The sequence below is a fragment of the Ovis aries genome, chromosome 3 (assembly GCF_016772045.2).
Source record: "Ovis aries strain OAR_USU_Benz2616 breed Rambouillet chromosome 3, ARS-UI_Ramb_v3.0, whole genome shotgun sequence".
Lineage (NCBI taxonomy): Eukaryota > Metazoa > Chordata > Mammalia > Artiodactyla > Bovidae > Ovis > Ovis aries.
In genome coordinates this window covers 196,043,163-196,062,202 of record NC_056056.1, presented here as the reverse complement: position 1 = coordinate 196,062,202, position 19,040 = coordinate 196,043,163, and the positions used below count along the sequence as shown (strand labels likewise).

The 19,040-nt window shown below is 34.5% G+C and overlaps 1 protein-coding gene across 2 annotated transcripts in view; it reads left to right on the top strand.

Moving 5' to 3' along the window:
* The window catches only part of AEBP2 (AE binding protein 2), a 65,843-nt gene extending 48,372 nt beyond the window's left edge, over positions 1-17,471 (top strand). For both annotated transcript variants that reach the window (XM_015094908.4, XM_027967831.3), the window contains exons 4-9: positions 1,576-1,762; positions 4,254-4,378; positions 10,928-10,995; positions 12,924-13,037; positions 15,300-15,326; positions 15,875-17,471. In XM_015094908.4, the coding sequence (XP_014950394.2) occupies positions 1,576-1,762; positions 4,254-4,378; positions 10,928-10,995; positions 12,924-13,037; positions 15,300-15,326; positions 15,875-15,920 (567 nt within the window). In that variant the 3' untranslated portion in view covers positions 15,921-17,471. The remainder of the gene's footprint in view (positions 1-1,575; positions 1,763-4,253; positions 4,379-10,927; positions 10,996-12,923; positions 13,038-15,299; positions 15,327-15,874) is intronic.
* Positions 17,472-19,040: the final 1,569 nt, after the last annotated feature.

Here is a 19,040-nt window from a genome sequence, read left to right as displayed (position 1 = left end):
GATGAGTTGTAAGAATTAAATGAATTGTGAAGCCCTATACATGGCTAATTGTTTCTTTTCAAGGTTCCATAACTCTTTGTGCCTTAACCCTTGGTGACAGTCCTTTGAAGTTGTTGCTTTATATATATATGTCTTGCTGATCACATGTAAGCACTTTCAGTGCAAAAAGTATATCTCTTATCCATCCTTACACTTCTAGCATCTAATGTTGATAGTACTGAATATGGAATAGATAAATATTTGAACTAAATTCTTGAGTCATTCTTCTCTCTCTTAACCTAGTGTGCCCTTTAGAACGGTCAAAGGTTTTTGTTAGCAATACTGAGTACCATTGGAGTGCTTAACATGTCTCATGTAGTGAAATGAGTAGAGTAATTTTTAATGGTACTATGCAAGGATTTTGCTGTGCAGTGTTTCAGCCAGCACTGATTTTTATCAGAATCTGTAAGCCAATATATTTAGAGATAGCTATGATTTGCAGGATGCTTCTGGTAATGTATATATTCATAAGAGTATATTCTTGCCTTGAAAATTCGTGGAAAAGATGGGCTAGGATAAATTATCTAATTGTGATCTGAAAGTATGAGGATGTTCCTCACAGGAGGGTGAACTCTTTTCACATGGTAAAATTTAAAGAGATTTTGTGAATTAAGTTATGATCTTTACTAATAGAGGGCTGTTGGTCTGGAAGATCCCCTGGAGGAGGAAATGGCAACCTACTCCAGTATTCGTGCCTGGAAAATCCTATGGACCGAAAAACCTGGAGGGCTACAGTCCATGGGGTTGCAAAGATTCAGTTGCTTTTGTGAGCGTGCACACACACACACACACTCTCACTCTTACACTCTGTCTCCCTCTCCCTCTCCCTCTCCCGGGCTCTATTGTGCTTTTAGAAGTTTGAAATGGTAGCCGTATCGCAACTGAAAGACTACTAGAGGGCAGTACTGTGGAAACATGTGGAGTCTTTTGTGGTATTAATCTAGAGAAATGTAAGTTGAACCATTTGGGAATAATGTGTTGGATACATTTAGTGGCATGCATGGCAAATTTGCCTGCTTGTTGTTTGGTTGTCAAGTCAGAAACTAAACAACTTGAATAAATCACTGATGGCAACCCCACAGCAATCCAGTGTGGATTTTACTGTTTGAGGATCACTTTTGGAAAATGTTTTAGTAACATTCATTTCTTAGAAGATCTGAAAATATTATTTTTTAAGATCTAACTAGAAATTACTGAAATTGTAATTTTAGTGATTTCCAAACACTCTGTATCCATTGTTGGCATAGCAGTTGCCAGGAGACTTGGGTAGTTAAGTAGACCTTGTTTTCTCAGTTTTGCAAGTACAGAAGACTCTGGTGGTGGTGAGATTTAGTTGCTAAGTTGTGTTTGACTTGCGACCCCATGGACTGTAGCCCACCAGGTTTCTCTGTCCATGGATCATCGCTCCTTTCTGGAATTACTTCAGTAGTGCTTCTTAGTAGTGTATTTACTTCTGAAAATACAGACTATCCACTCGTTTCTATTTTGCTTGCATCTTATCCTGCATTCCTGACACTATTGTTATTTTTTATTTAGTGTGTCGTCGGTGGCTGCAATGCCAGCTTTGCTTCTCAGGGAGGGCTAGCTCGCCATGTACCCACACACTTCAGCCAGCAGAACTCCTCAAAAGTCTCTAGCCAGCCAAAGGCCAAAGAAGAGTCTCCTTCTAAAGCTGGAATGAACAAAAGGAGGAAATTAAAGAACAAAAGACGACGCTCATTACGTAAGTATTCAGTACACACTGAAAGGCAGTGTGTGTCAGATGGTTTGGTTTTTAATCTTAGACTCTCATGCAAGTTCAGTTTCTACCATTCCTCAACTCTGCTCATCTGTTACTGTTAGTCTAGTTTGAACAGATAGGATCTTGGTCTGTCCCTGTGAGAAGTCAGATGTGTATTTTACGTTCAGTAGCTAAGGGAGCAGAAGTATATGTGGACTTAGAGTACAAACTTTATAGAATTAGATTTTGAGGGCTATTGTAATTCTGAACTAAGACAATTTAAATTATGACAATGGTGCTGTTCGTAACAATATTTCAGAAAATTTGAACATGTTAAAGATTTAAAAATCAGGTAAAAATAAAGTAACCTGTCTATTCCAAAGTGGTGTGTGTGAATAGGGAAACTCAGTGTAGTCTGTGTCTCAGTGCTTAACAGTCTATTGTGATGCATATGTATAGTGTTTAAGTGCTTAATTACAAAATTATTAGATGTCCCCTCCATATTTAGGACCAAACATAATTAGATGATTGTATACTTTTGAACCACAGGAAAATAGTCTTTATTTTCGTGGTCTTCAAACAGAAAGTTTTTGATTGTATAATTTACTAAGAAAAATGGCTGCGTTCAGTCTTAACTTGATGTACTTACAGTGTATATAGAGAACACTGCTGGTGTACATTGAAAGGAAGGAATACTGAAAAGCATAGAAATGGGGAAAAGAAAGAAGTTGTATTATTTTCTTCCTCATGCTAGTGGATCATGGCACACACCTGCTTTGGAGACTTGTTCTAGTTTAGTATTCTTGATCCTTTAGTAGTATACATAAAATGGTTAAGGTCTGATGCATAGAATCTGAAATTTGAGAGCTCTTCTTCTTATTCCGAATTTAATTCAAGTGATGACCTCTGTGTTTATTTAATCTTGAGTGAGGAGTGATAGATTTGAGTGATTTAGAGGGGTGAGTCGTTGTTAATAAGCTTATTCTTCTCAAGAGAAAGCATATTTGGAGAGTATGAAGAAAGTACACATTTTTTCACCCAGTAGCAGCAGATGAAGTAAGAAGGGGATTTGTTTCTTAGCATTAGGTAAAATCATGACTTTTTTCCTCTCATAAATAAATGTGAGTTTTTAAAAACTGATTTCCCATTGCCATTGCATTGTTAATCTTGTGGGTTCTGTTAGTTTATTACTAGCTGGTGTTCTGTTTATTTCCTTTTGAGCAAAAATCCAATGAGAAAAGAGCTATTCAGATTGCTTTATTGAGTATACCAATTGGTAGATGTGTGTAGGTGTACTGAGAACTGCATGAGTAGTAGAGACAATTTTAGTCTACCCATGTGTTAAGCCAGAATAGTGTGGTAAATTAGCATATATGTAATTTAGAATATGCTGTACCAAGAAATTAGGCTGTTTCTTTTATTGTCAGTAAAATTTAATTTTTAATTACAGATGATATTGAGATATTTTATATGTATTAGAAATCTCCACAATTGTAAAATAATAAATGCACTTTCCTTACTTTGAACAGTGTTATTAGGAATAGAAACAATACAATTTATAGTTACTAATGGGATAAAAATAGAAATTTAAAAAATGATCTTATCAAATCTTTACTGTATAACTTTGTTGTGATCATACTAAACGATTGCTTACTCTAGGTTTGTCCATTTATTTTTTAAAAATGATATAAGCGTATCAGTATAATTGCATTATGGCTTAAGGCATTTTTCCTGTGTATTTATTTTACTCATCATCTATAGCTGTTGCATTTCCATTTCTCAAATTAGGAAACAAACTAAGAAAGATCAGGCAGTTTGTGCAAAGTCACATAGGTGATAACTGATACAATTGGGTGTTTGAAAGAATTTTGGAGTACTCCTTGGCATTTAAATGTATTTATAATTTTCTTAGATTATCATTAGAAGAGTTACTCATAATCAGGAAAATGTTTGTGAAAAATTCCAAAATTTTTAAATTTTAATATTACTACTTTGTCAAATCTGAAGGAAATTTTTATTACATATTAATATAAACTGTTGATGAAGTGTATTTCATATGTTTGGCTGAGGTGAGTGAGATCTTGTTGTAGTGCACAGATGAAGACGTTTGTCATATTGTTGGAAATGCAGGACTGGTGCTCAGGAGCGATCCTGGAGTAAAATGCAAAACTATATGAAAAAGAGACTGAATTGAACTGAACTTAGTGTACAGTCATGAGGTTGAAGGTTAAAATCTCACACACCAAGGAGTAGAATTAAACCACACTTGCTTCTTAGAGTTCTGCTTCTTACACCCTTAACTTTGTCAGCTTGGTTCTATGTTTTGAAAGCAAAGAAAATCTTGACATTTAAACACTAGACAGATAGATTGTTAATTGTTTCAGTCTTTTCTACTTAGTGCATATCTTTGTGAAAAATGGATCACTAATTATGACTGTTCTGAGACATCTGTATTTTTCTAAATATTCTTTACCGCTTTTGTATTGACTTTTAGCACGACCGCATGATTTCTTCGATGCACAAACACTGGATGCGATAAGACATCGAGCCATATGCTTTAACCTCTCAGCTCATATAGAAAGTTTAGGAAAGGGACACAGTGTTGTTTTTCATAGTACTGTAAGTATCTGATTTTATTTTATTTTTCAAATATTTCCCACAGTTTTATGTTTAAAAGATCACATGAAGTTTTTTAGCCTTTAATTTGAGCTATTTAGGAAATTGGGATGTCATTTGGGTTACTAAGCATTTGAAGATCTGTCTCTGACTTTAAGTAAACTAGGTGTGTTTTCTGACCTCTGGTTTCCTTATATGTAAAGTTAGAACATTAGACTTCTTTTCGTACATCCCTGTCCTATCTTATGTTTCTGCATACTGTCTCCCCTAAAATGCACATCTAAAGCTTGTGTTAAACAGAAAATAAGATAATGATTATGAAAGGAAAGCTTCATGAAAGAAGGCATTTTTACCTTTTTTTCCCCCTGTGGATGTATCTGAAGTGTGTAGAATTGTGTGTATATTTGTTGGATAACTGTTGGAAAAAGCAAAATATCAAATTAAAAAAATAGTTTGTTATAGTTTGATTAACTAGAAGTTAATAGTTGTTTTCTTCATGCACCTTGCCATTTTATTATCCAGTCATCTTTATATTGCTGTAGTTTGATGTAGGTGAGTTAGTAGAGATAAACCTTAAATCAGACTCAGTGATTTGAATCCCTGGAAAGAGAGTTTCTTTAATTTTGGCAGTTGAAATAGAATTTAGGTTTTATATATTCTAATCAAAATGCATGAGAATTTAAATATAAAAGATCAGTATGGATATTTCTACTGGTTTGAATCTTTTATTTTTCCCAACCCCTCTATTAATGAGATTTTCTTGTACTTTCACTTTTTCTTCTATGATGACTTCCAGTTCACAGTCCCTGATTTTGATTCCCAAAGTTAAAGACAAGAAGGTAGAAGACTAGACACAAGGAAAGGGAATCTTTTCTGAGCTTGGAGTACATAATAGGTTTGAGTTGGGTTTAAGGAAAGGTTTGCCATACGTTTATGTGCTTTTAAAGAATGTTGGAAATACATTTATTAAATAAGAAAGGGTCAGAAGGAAAACTAGAGGCTTTGAAGACAAAGTTAAAATGGCTGTACTGGGAATTTTGTTGGGATTCAGCAAGATTAGGAGCTTGCTTATCAGTGATGGTTAAAGTCCTCCTTTGGAATTTGATGACATTGGTTTATGATTTGGTAGGTCTATAATTGTTATTTTTTTTTAAGTTGAAATTAACATTTATTATCCAAGTTTACATTTATGTTTTAACACATAGGAGATAGAAAATATTAATCATTTTACAACTTGAAATAAACTGAGGATTGGAACTTTGCTGACTGTCCTCTGGGTTAAGACTTGGCCTTCCAGTGCAGGAGGGTGTGGGTTTGACCCCTGGTTGGGAAGCTAAGATCCCACATGCCTTAGAGCCAGAGAGCCAAAAAACATAAAATAGAAACAATATTGTAATCAATTCAATAAAGACTTTAAAAAGGTTCACATCAAAAAAAAGAAAGAAGCCTGAGGATTGACTGATCATAAAAAATATTTCATGATGATTTGATAAAGTAGACTTTTAAGGGTTTTGCTGAATAAAAAGCATGTGAGATAGAAAATAAGTTACTTCAATTTTATCCATGTGATCTTTTTCCCTTCTTGAAATACAGTTGATTTACAATATTGTGTTAGTTTCAGGTATATAGCAAGGTGATTCAGTTATATATATGTTGTTTTTATGGTTATATTCCTTTATAGATTATGATAAGATATTGAATATAATTACCTGTGAAAGTGTTAGTTGCTCAGTCATGTCCTGACTCTTTGGTGATCCCATGGGCTGTAGCCTGCCAGGCTCCTCTATCCATGGAATTCTCCAAGCAAGAATGCTGGAGTGGGATGCCATTCCCTTTTCCAGGGGATCTTCCTGACCCAGGGATTGAACCCCGGTTTCCTGCATTGCAGGCAGATTATTTACCTTCAGTTCAGTTCAGTTCAGTTCAGTTCAGTCGCTCAGTCGTGTCCAACTCTTTGCAACCCCATGAATCGCAGCATGCCAGGCCTCCCTGTCCATCACCAACTCCTGGAGTTCACTCAGACTCACGTTCATCAAGTCAGTGATGCCATCCAGCCATCTCATCCTCTGTCGTCCCCTTCTCCTCCTGGCCCCAATCCCTCCCAGCATCAGAGTCTTTTCCAATGAGTCAACTTTTGCATGAGGTGGCCAAAATACCGGAGTTTCATTCCTTCCAAAGAAATCCCAGGGCTGATCTCCTTCAGAATGGACTGGTTGGATCTCCTTGCAGTCCAAGGGACTCTTAAGAGTCTTCTCCAACACCACAGTTCAAAGGCATCAATTCTTCGGCACTCAGCCTTCCTCACAGTCCAACTCTTACATCCATACATGACCACAGGAAAAACCATAGCCTTGACTAGACGGACCTTAGTTGGCAAAAGTAATGTCTCTGCTTTTGAATATGCTGTCTAGGTTGGTCATAACTTTTCTTCCAAGGAGTAAGTGTCTTTTAATTTCATGGCTGCAGTCACCATCTGCAGTGATTTTGGAGCCCCAAAAAATAAAGTCTGACACTGTTTCCACTGTTTCCCCATCTATTTCCCATGAAGTGGTGGGACCGGATGCCATGATCTTCGTTTTCTGAATGTTGAGCTTAAGCCAACTTTTTCGCTCTCCTCTTTCACTCTCATCAAGAGGCTTTTTAGTTCCTCTTCACTTTCTGCCATAAGGGTGGTGTCATCTGCATATCTGAGGTTATTGATATTTCTCCTGGCAATCTTGATTCCAGCTTGTGTTTCTTCCAGCCCGGCGTTTCTCATGATGTACTCTGCATACTAAGCAATAAATTCTAGTTTCTAGTCTGTTTTATGTATAGTAGCTTGTATCTGTTAATGCCATACTTCTCATTTGTTCCCCCTTTCCACCTTCTAAGTTTTTTTATTGTAATTTTTTTTTAAGGTTGGTAAGATGTGGTCCTAGACTCAAAAGGAGTGTGGCATTAGGGCTAATTTGTTCATTTACTTAAATATTAAGCAGCTATATGTGCCAGGTACTAATGATACAGAAGTGAACAAAATGGACGAAAAACAAGAAACCAGATATGCCTACACTCTGATTTGGGATACATAATAAACAGGGTAAATTAATAAAATTAAAAGCTTGAAAGTGAGGATATAAACCATTCAGTTATTAGGGGGAGGGGCATCCTAGCCAGAGGCAAGTGTAGAATCCTAAAGTAGGAATATGCCGAGTATGTTTGAAACCGGTGAGAAGGCTAGTGTAGCTGGAGGAAATGATTGAGGCAGAGAGAAGTGTCAGAGAGGTATTGGGGAGAATCTGGTTGGACTGACACCTTGGCTTTTTATTCCATTGTGTATTGGGAAGCCATTGGAGGAGTTTGAGTAGCCATGCTCTGATGTGATTTTTTAAATAAAAGTTCTGTTGAGGTGTAGTAAATATAAACTCACCAATTTTAATTATACAAGGGAATTCCTTATGGTCCTGTGGTTAGGACTTCATGCTTTCACTGCTGGGGCCTGAGTTTAGTTCCTGGTCTGGGAACTAAGATCCTGCAAGCCGTGTGGCCAGGAAAAAAGAAAAAAAAAAGTATACAATTCTTTGAATCTTGACAGTTTTACTTACCAATGAAACCACCACCACCATAGTTAAAAAATATGTTAAAATATTCCCATTACTCACAACTTCCTGGTGTAGCTTTGTGTGTTCATCTTTGTCTCTGCCCTCCGCCTTAGAGAACTCACCAGTCTCTTGCCTGTCATGTAGGTTTTAACATGCTCACTTCAGTTCCTGCACTGAGAACATATTGTAGGTCACTGTGGGGGAGAGGAGGAGTCAGTCTTTTCAGTATCTTGAGAAAAGACCAGAGTAGTTACAGTGAAGACACTAAAAATTGTTAGGCTCTGGATGTCGTTTGAAAGTAGTCTCGATGAGAATTACAAATGGATCAGGTATGGAAACAGGAGGATAAGATGACTCCAATGTTTTTCGCCTGGAAGTGAAGTGAAGTCGCTCAGTCGTGTCCAACTCTTTGCGACCCCATAGACTATAGCCTACTAGGGTCCTCTGTCCATGGGATTTTCCAGGCAATAGTACTGGAGTGGGTTGCCATTTCCTTCTCCAGGGGATCTTCCCAACCCAGGGCTTGAACCCAGGTCTCCTGCATTGTAGACAGACGCTTTACCGTCTGAGCCACCAGGGAAGTCAGGGCAGCTAGCCAAAAGGATGGAGTTGCCTTTAATAGAGTCTGTGAGGTGAGCAGGTTGAGGGAGTTGTTGTTTAGTTGCTAAATCATGTCTAACTCTTTTGAAACCCTATTGACTGTAGCCCACCAGGCTCCTCTGGCCATGGGATTTTTCAGGGAAGAATACTCAAGTGGGTTGCCATTCCCTTCTCCAGGGAATCCTCCTGACCCAGGGATCAAACCTGTGTCTTCTGCCTGGCTGCTGGATTCTTTACCACTGAGCCACAAGGGAAGCCCAGACTGAAGGAGAGGGGAATATCAAGAGCTGTAATTTCAACACATTCTGTGGAGCATCTAATGCTTCTATCATGTAGGCAGGTGGATATGAGTCTGAGCTTAGAGGAGAGATGTGGCTACAGATAAGCATGGAAGTTTCTCATGTATTAGGGTGTTTAAAGATACCAGACTGGATAAAACCACCTAGGACATATTAAGTAGAAAAGAGAAGAAATTGAAGGACTGAGGTTTATCATTTAATGATTTAAAAGGGTAATAAATCTGATGAAATAATGGTCTAGTATTTAACAGGGACCTTTACCTGTTAGGGAATAGAGGCAACGATGATAGATAAGGTTCTGTTTTAAAAAGTGTAGCATCAGTTTTCACATGATTTCATTAGTGCCAGTCCTTGAGATGAAATCCTTAAGCTGACCACAGGAGAAGTAAAAATGATTTTAAAAAAAATGGAGGAACTAAAAATGTGATATTAGGAGTCTGGAAGAAAACTTGAAATTTACTCTGTTAACATAGTCTATGAAAATGAAGTTTTCCGTTTGTGGAAAACATCGATAGGGTTTAAGAACATGATTGATAGCTGTTTGTTATCAATAAAATTTTAAAAACGTAGAATAAGAATAAGTTATTTTGCACCCCAAGCGACATTGTGATAGCAGAGGCGCCTTGACTGAGAAGTAACAAAGGTGTCATATAATGTGAAGAATGCTTTCTCCTGGGGGAATTGGAAGGAAGAAACATCCCTAATGGGTAATGGTCTTCCTTGGACACACCGAATTCTAGGAAAGGAGCTAGGTGAGGAAATCCTTGAAAGTTCCATGACTGTGACTAAGAAAGGTTGATGAAGGCAGTTTGTATTAAACAGAATCATTTCTGTTAGTAGTCAGTGTTCAGTACTAACTGTAAATAGAAGTTTTCTAGTATCAAATTAGCTTTTATTGATAGTGAAACATTTTACATAAGAATATTTATATGGTGTACTATGCTGTTCAGTTTGCCTAATTTGTCTTCCTTAATTGAAACATTTTCTTTGAGCCTTCTCTCCAGAAGAGGTCAGCAGAATCCCAGTTACCAATCAGTTGACTTGCTATACTTGGTTGCAGTGTATTATTCTTATGTCTTATTTTTTTGTCTGTAGAGATAGCTTGTTTTAGTGTCTTCAGATCTGTCTTTGGGCTTTTAAATTAATCCTATTACCGAGTCTAGAATTAGAGTACTTAATATAGGGTTTTAAATAATGAGGCTAGAAAGTGTTTTGTATTTGTGTGAAGTACTGCTTTTACTTCTAATATATTTTGAGGATGACATGTAACATTACTTTGTGAGGCTATTTAAAACTTAAAAACTTGGTAAAAATATTGACATGTAGATTATTAAAACACTAGCGTTCTAATTTCATTAATATGGAAGTTCTCAGAGTTATAAAATGCCATTTTGATCGAATTTTAAGAATCATTACTTTAGTTTTTAGAATCTAGTAATGAAAGACAAGCATTTTGGTTTTCTTACATAGGTCATTATAGTTCTGGTTGATCCACACTTTAACTTAGATTCCTTAATCAAATCACACCTTAAGATCAAACCAGATTCCTTAAAATCAAACCTAAACACTGATTGATTCATATTTCATTTAAAATAACACAAATCAACCCTCAAACAAAAAGCCTCCACACAAATGACAAACACCTTAATCATAAAAAGGAGACTTGTCCCTTCCCAGTGTTATTTTTTCCTTCACTATTCATTTGTTCTTCACATTTCATTACCCGCCCCCCACCCCAAATCCCCCCCAAATACCCATTTTAGCCAATGTGGATTCTTGGTTGGTATTCTGGCTCAGCTAAAGACTTAGTAGATAGTAAAATAAACAGCAGATAATATGGTTTTTGTCTTTGACTGTATAAAGCTACTTCACTTTTTCTCTTCGTTTTCTTTTGTGAAAATAGATGATCAAGGGTGAAATTGCTGTGAACTAGAGCAGGACAAGAGGTGGTGGTGGTAACATCTGGTCCCAGACATGAACACTTCAGTTCTTAATTAGGACCGAAAGCTTTCTTAAAGCATATTAGAATGATGTTTTATAAATAGTTTTTGTAATTTATTTCATATCATTGCTAGGTAATAGCTAAGAGAAAAGAGGATTCTGGAAAGATAAAACTTTTGCTTCATTGGATGCCTGAAGACATGTAAGTATTTGGAATACCGCATATATAACTAATAGACTGATGTCTTATTCTTACTAAAATCTTGTACTAAAAAATTACTTAAGCTATTGGGTTCAAATGTAGAAGACATACAGGAATGAAATCACAGAACATTTTGAGGTTGTCAGCATGAAAAATATAATCTCTAAAGGCTCTTAAGAGTACCTGGCTCAAGGTATAAGCTTTAGAATTAACTTTTAAAATGGTTTTTTTTTTTTTTTTAAATGTAAGTTGCCATAGCAATTTTTAGTCATTTTTAGGATGTGATTATTTTTAGAACTTTTAGTAACCTTCAAGTAGGATAGGGCATAAGCAGCCTTAGTTATGCCTTTGAGACAATTATTTTTAACAATTTCTAAACATTTTTCAGGGCACTATTAATGGTATTTTATTGAAAAAAGCAATTGGTGAGTTTTCTAGGGGTGTTATATTTTTCTTTGAGTTTTAGTACCCTTTTATTAGAGTGGTTCTGACCTATGTGCTCCTTAATTTGGATATTTCATGTTCAGTATTCCTTTTATTCTTAAACATTTTTTTAGTTGTTGCAAAAGTTATATGAAGGTATATAATAGAAAAGCACCAGTAATAGAATAAATTGAAATGAATGGAATCTCATTAAAAATTAATAAGATGTGTTCCATATTTATTCTGTTACTATATATTTTTCTATAATATCATTTCCCAAACTCCAGTCCAAAGAGATGTTAATGAACATGATATGAATTCAGAGCTTTAAAAATAGATTTGGGATGGGGTGAGGGGTGGGGAAGGTTCAAGAGGGAGGGGACACATGTACATGCTGATTCGAGTTTTTGTATGGCAGAAACTGGCACAGCATTGTAAAGCAGTTATCCTCCAACTAAAAATAAATTTAAAAAATAGATCCGGGAGTTTACAGTGCACGTTAGCATATTGAAGTAAAGAAATTTTTATTTAACTTTTAAAAAATCTATGATTATCAAGTGTCGGTGAGTGTAGGACATACTTTCCACTTCCTTTTTCCCCCTCCCTTCCAGGTTTTTAAAAAATGCTACTCTAAAATATTTTGAAATGTCCGTGTAAAATTTATTTAATGAACTTTTTACTGAACATTTAAAGCTATCCATTTTTCTCCACTGTTTAAAAAACATTAAACTTTGTTTTTATTTACAAGCTATGGAAAATGTTACGGAGATAGGCATTGCCTTCCTGAAAGTTTTGTCAGGTTCTAATATCATCTGTGAAATTAGAGAGCTTATTTCTGACTTACTATCAACACTGGCTATTGGAGTTCTTACATTTTGCATTTCTTTGATTATGAGCAACTACATCTTTGGCGAATTGATGGTTGATGTCCTTTGTCTCCCCTATTCTTTTTCCCTTAATGAGAGTTCACTTTTTTCATACTGATTTGTAAGAGCTCTTTTTATAGTAAGCTTATAACAGTTCCTTAAAACATTCGGATATCTGTATTCTTAATATTTTAGAAATCGATCGATCCAAATATCAAAATGCTTTTATTCCGAAATTCATTTTTTTCAAAGTGAAAATCTGGTGGGGTTTTTACTTCTTATTTCTTTATACAGAAACTAGATTTCAGCTTTTTATCACATCATGCCTCTAATTTCACTTAGCAAGCTAAGAGACAGACAGTGTGTTAATATGTGTTTCCAAGTTGTGGGATGACTTTGCCATCAAAATTCATTTCCAGATTTATGTCTAAAATTTCACCGTACCATTTTCTGGCTGTGTCTTTACATCCCATTACTTAGATCACTGAGTTTCCTTGGTGTCTGATAAGCTTGTTAACCTAGGTGACCCAGTCAGACAAGTCAGAAAAAGCTGGGTAAATGTGAATAATGTGAAGGTATGTGAAGGATAAATTTAAACTTAATGTTATTTTATATATGACTTGTTTTTTAAATTCACAGTCTGCCTGATGTGTGGGTGAATGAAAATGAACGACATCAATTAAAAACTAAAGTAGTTCATTTATCAAAGCTACCCAAAGATACTGCCTTGCTTTTGGACCCAAACATATACAGGTAATTTAATTATTGCTTTGATGTTTCACTTTTAATTGTAATCGTAAATCTTCTTAAAGTTTGGATATAAGGTCAGGACTTATTTTTTATAAGTACTGAGTTTCAGTATCAAGCATATCTTGCTTTCTTGAGCTTTGTGTATGGAAATTACATCACAGTGATACATACATTGTAGACTCTAGAAGGGCAATATTTTGGTCAAGTTTATATGCCTGGTTAATTCCAGATTTATCTTGAGTAGCTTAGACTGTGATATAGAGTGTTTTGAAAATAAGTGCCTTTTGTTTAAGTATGTAATTCTTTTTAAATAATATCAAATATGTAGACCTGGGCATATATCACATGTTCACTAAATACCATTAATGGTTGAAGTTCTTAAACTTAGACTCTTCCCAGACTTTTCAAAAGAGCAGTTCAAATATTACTGTGCTTGTTTTTAAGAGGTAGCTTGGAGTGTTCACATTTCTAATTTTTTTTATCTTACCTTTGTTTTTGTGTGTCGTGCATATGGAATATGTTTAGTGGGGGAAGGAGAAGAGACCACCGTTTCTGGCTATTTGCTGAGTCATTGTGCTAGGTGTTTATGTAACACTTCTCCTCACATCAGGCCTGTGAAGTAGGTGTTCCTATGTCTGTTTTACAGGTTAGAAATCTGAGGCAAGAGGCACATAGCTTGCCCAAAGTGACACAGCTAGGATGCGACTGAACTCCATTCTGCCTCTGTGCAAATGACATCTACTATTGTGATTAAAAAAGTGGCTGAAAATGCTTAAAAGGCACTCTTAATGAGTGAACTTTCTGTATTTTAAAAAGGAATTCTAGTTTGGTATATACTTTATATAGTAGTAGGTTGGATAAGAATAAGGTGACATAATGATTGAGAATCCCAAATGTGAATTTCAGCTGTGCTCAAAGTACTGTGTCTTGTGCCAAAATTTGAAACAAAGACTTTGATTTGAAGGTTTTGTTCATTCCGCGACTGAACTTTTTGGAATGTGAAACATCTTTTGAGAGTGAGATTCTCATGTAATGGGCCTTGCTGCAAGGAGACATTGAGATGCTTCCAGACTTTTAAAGCATCTTTTGGTGAAGGTTCTAAGTCTGATGTAAATGTGTGTTTTTTTGTGGAATGAGCTAGGTTATCAAGAAACTAGCTAGCAGAGAGAACAGTGAAATAACCTTAAATGATTTACCTTTCTTTTTTTAAGGAAAAATAATTGAATATTTATTGGCTTATTTACTGGCTCCTAATTTAGGGCTTATTTCTGCTTATTCTTTGAAGGGAGTGATTAAAACTAGCATCCTAAAATAGTGGTATTTTGGGAGAACCAAGAATGGTCCTAAACATGCCTTAAGCAGTGAGTTAAGAAGCATGAATTTTAAATAAATGGTTGAGACTAACTTTTGTGTTTCTGCCCTCCATTTTACTTCCCACTCTCTATGAGAGTCTTCCTTTTTCACAGAATCAGCTTATTTTTGCTGTTCTTACGCTATATAGGAAGCAATTTAGATATTTTGGTGAAAGTGAGAAAAAAATCATTCAAGCTCAGAACTGATGTCCAAAAGTGCATAGGACTTGCATCGCCTGTTCTCAGGGTATAATTCTGCAATTGTTACTAATTTCTAGGGTAATGAAGATATACATTCTTAAGATGTATTTGGTACTTCTGTGGAGTTAATTTTCTTTAGTTGTAAGCCATCCTCCACCCATCTTAACGTTTAATTTCGAGTCTATAAACTTTCATGCTTCTACAATTCTGGAAATTAGAATCAAATCTACCCTGAAGTGGTGCGGAGTTATAGAACCTCCTACATTTGTGATGCTGTAGCAGCTTGGCAATGCTTGGACTTTGAGTGAGAAAACATGTGAAATTAAGAGGGGAAGAAAGCAATTATTCTAATTTGTTTTAGGAGAAAAAATTTGCAGCTTATGCACATCTCAAAATGAAAGCATGACAAACATTCCAAAAATATATTAACTTCAAAAGTAGCAATAAAAAGGACATACCTATATGAAATTTAAACACTAAACACTAATTTACATTTCATATAAATTTAAACATGAGGTTCTTTTTTAGAAACACATTAATAGGTTACATGAAAAGGATTTGTTAAAAAGCTGTATTTTATGTAACTAAATTTATATCCATCATGTGAATGCTTAGGAAATAAATTTTCATGGTGATCAGTGATTGTCACATTTCCTATTATGTGTTTTTGATTCAGTTGAATAAAAGATTATCCCTTTTTCTCTTTTTCTAGAACAATGCCGCAGAAGAGGTTGAAGAGGTAAAAAATAAATAAATACATAAAAAGCAAACAAGCGGGGACACCTGCAGTCTTAGTCACTGACAATGGGTTTTAGTAAAAGTTGCACATTAGAATCAACCCCCTTTTTTTCCCTTAAATCCAGTATTTAGAATATTTATGCTTAGTGTAAACATTCTGTGAATGAAGTAGGCTCTTCTGTGGAATATATTAATATATTACTGTATATCCACATTTTCATGGAGTGGTACTGTGGGAGACTGAGCAAACACTCTTCTGGCAACTTAGTGGAACAGCTTCTTAAAGGCTTTGCATGCTTGCTGCTTTAAGCTGCTTTTTTTTTTTTTTAAACCCTTTAGTGATCACAGTAGTTGATATTGGAAAGAAAACCAATTACAACATGTGCCCTTACAAATACCAAAAGCACTGTAAGGATATTTGTCTTGACAGTGTCTATTGATTTGGAGTCTTATTAGGAAATATTTAGACAATGAAAATTATCGAGAGATAATTTACCTTTCAATTATGATAAATAGATGTGATTGGTTGCCATTTGTGTTCTTTTGCAGAACTCTGATAAGAAAAGTGTTCAATTTGTATTTAAGCAAACAGTGAACGACATTTGCAATCAACTAAAAATTCGTCTATCGAATTAGGGCTGAGAATTTCTGTTAAAGAGTGTTGCAGAATGTCTGGTGGCTCCCCTTTCAGGAGTAGGGTTTTCTCATGGAGTACAGTATGTTAATATTTACGTATATAACTAATCTGTTAATGGTTTTTGAAAAACCTCTATTTCAAATTATTTGAATAATCCTCATATTTTCATTTTAACCTATATAATAAGCCTCTATTTTTTTTTTTTTTTTGAGGAAAGCAGTTGGTTTGCGAGCTGTTTTTTTCTTAACATAAGAAAAATCGTATTTTTTTTACAAGTATCTTCAAACTGAATCCTTTATGCACCAAAGTTGGTTTTGAAAAGGAGAATAGAATCACTTTCTTGCTTGGTAAGCAAGAAGCCATATGGATTTTTTTTTTAACTTACAAAAATGGAAATATGTGTAACTTGTTAGTATTGTATCAAACAAATGTTGCATAGAGTTAATAGAACATTGCTTGTAAATATTTCAGATTTGTAATATATTTTTATATTATGAAATGTACTGTAGATGTTTTTCTAGAGGCATGAAAAGTTAAATGTATATATTATGGGTAGAAATAATATTGAAGGATATTGTAATTCACTAGTGCTGCCAGAGGAATTGTTAATAAAGCACCTTCTTTAACAATAAATGTCTTTTGCAGACTTAAGGGACTATGTACTACTGTTAATATCTATAAGAGCAAAACACATTGAACATCCTTCCAGAAAGTCTTTGAGGGAGGACCTATTACCCATAATAGAATTATGGCACTCATTTCTGACAGTGACCGTGAAATCAATTATTTCCTTACTGTTGGAAGGACATATTGTAAAGTATGTGGTTATATGCAGTCAAACTGCATATATGCATATATGCAGAAACTACTCCTGATTGAGGAGTTTTCACTTTACTACAGTGATATAAAAAAACCAGCAGTTTTTACACTAAAATTTTTTAAAGAAAGAATAGACAAAAATATAGAATTAATAAGCCTTTTGGTTCCAAAATGGGAAAGGTTCCAGGATACATAAATCATTTCTCATTTACTTTAAAAAAATTTTAAAAAATGATAAAAATTATGGGCGGCTTTATTCGTTAACAATGGGGTTAAAGAGCTATATACATGAAGTAAGTCATATAAAATTAAATGAAGTGCAAATAAAAGCACTGCTTCTGTAAGACATTCTGGAATGGTTGTTTAATAAGGGTATTATTCATACGATCTGTAGCAAATGTGATTTTATTTTTGAAAAGAAAAGCAGTGTGTTTTCTTACTATTTTTTTGTTTTCTTTTGCTTAAGCACTTCATCAGTTGCTTTATTCTGTATCTATGAAGTAATCTGCAATCTCCTTTGTTCTTTTTAAATTTTGATTTGTTATAAAAATTGCCAAATAGTGTTTCAGATATATAGTTTGTACCTGTATTTTTATTTTATTGCCTCATGTTCTTGTAAGTCATTCTTAATTGACCGATGATTGTAGACCTTGCCTGAGTATTTTTTCTAATAAAACAAAGCAAATCACATTTAGTTTCAGAATTGTAACAATTCAATTAAGTTTTAAAACGACATCTGAATTATACATCTAATGTTTTCTTCAGGGGCACAGCAAATAAATTAGTTTTCCCATTGTGTAGAAATACTAAGATGGTCAAAACCAAATTTCATGGTTATTGATTACCCTCTGAGTACTCAGTCACTCATGATAACTCTGCTGCTTATCTGACTTTGTTCTGATACTATTTACACACACCAAAAAGAATATGGAATTGAAATAGTTTTATAACTTGTATGTATACATATATACACACATGCAATTATGATTGGGAAATAAGTGTGGAAATTTTTGCTTTATAATGTTTATTTAGTAATAGCTATCCATCTATATTATTGTCCCTATCCCTGTATTCCCCACCCTTCTGCATCTCTTCCCCTTACCCATATATATATATACATATATATATATATATATAAAATATTCATTGTCTTTTCAGCAGCAGGCAAAATGGCAGCTCACAGACATCCCCATTCATTTACTTGTGGCTGCTTTCTTCCTGTGTGACAGAGTTAAGTAGTGACACTTTATTAACCTGCAAGCACAAAATGTTTGCTGTCTGACCTTTTAAGGAAAAATTTGTCAGTCCCTGGTTGTTATAGTTGATAAATTTTTCTATAAAATAAACCTAGATTGCACAAATTATATTTTAATATGATAGTATTATCTTGGTAATAAAGCAGCACATTAAATTTTGGTGAAGCTTTTTAATATACACGAGAGACTAAGATCCTGCCAGACTAAGATACAATACATGCAACAAATGGTGTTTTGTTTTTTTTTTTAACTTTTACATTGGAGTCCTTAATAGTTACTAGCATTTCCCCATTTGTTATTGTATTTTGTTTTACTCAATAGGACTAAGTGAGATTTTGTAAATTGGATCATGTTTAAATCATAAGGCTCATTTCTATCTGAAAGGCTCTTGGAAGTGGAAAATATTGTAAAATTTAAAGTTGTTTATTTTTCTAATAAACTTTTTCAAATATAAATCTTCCCTAAAGTGGACACACATTACCTCTGAACTTCAGATGAAGGAAAATTAAGGTGGACAGTAGTTGACTCTCAATGCGTATTTCAAGATGTTTTATTCTCATTGAAAGCATTGGTAATCATATCCGTAAATCTTTGTGAAACTTCTCCTCCCACACTTTAATAAAATATTTTAAATATGTAAGTACTCATAAAAGGATAGAATTTGCCACAGTTATTTAATACATCTTTTATCGTTTTCTGTTTGAATTCTTTTAAAAATATCATATGATGGTTAGCAAAAGTTTAGATATTTGAATAAGGTATAAAAATGGGTAAATATGGTTGAAGTCTTTAAAATGAGGGGCTTTCTATATGATTACAACTTTTTTTCTTTTTTTTTATAGTCATACTTTTTCATATGTTCTCTAAAAGAGAGAAATTCTTATTTAGGTAGATTCTCTATTGGAAAAACTGATACATTTATATGTATAGCAAGGCTGGGGGTTGCACACCTACAAGGGAATGCTTATATATAAAACCTTTATTAAAAAGAGTACAATCATAT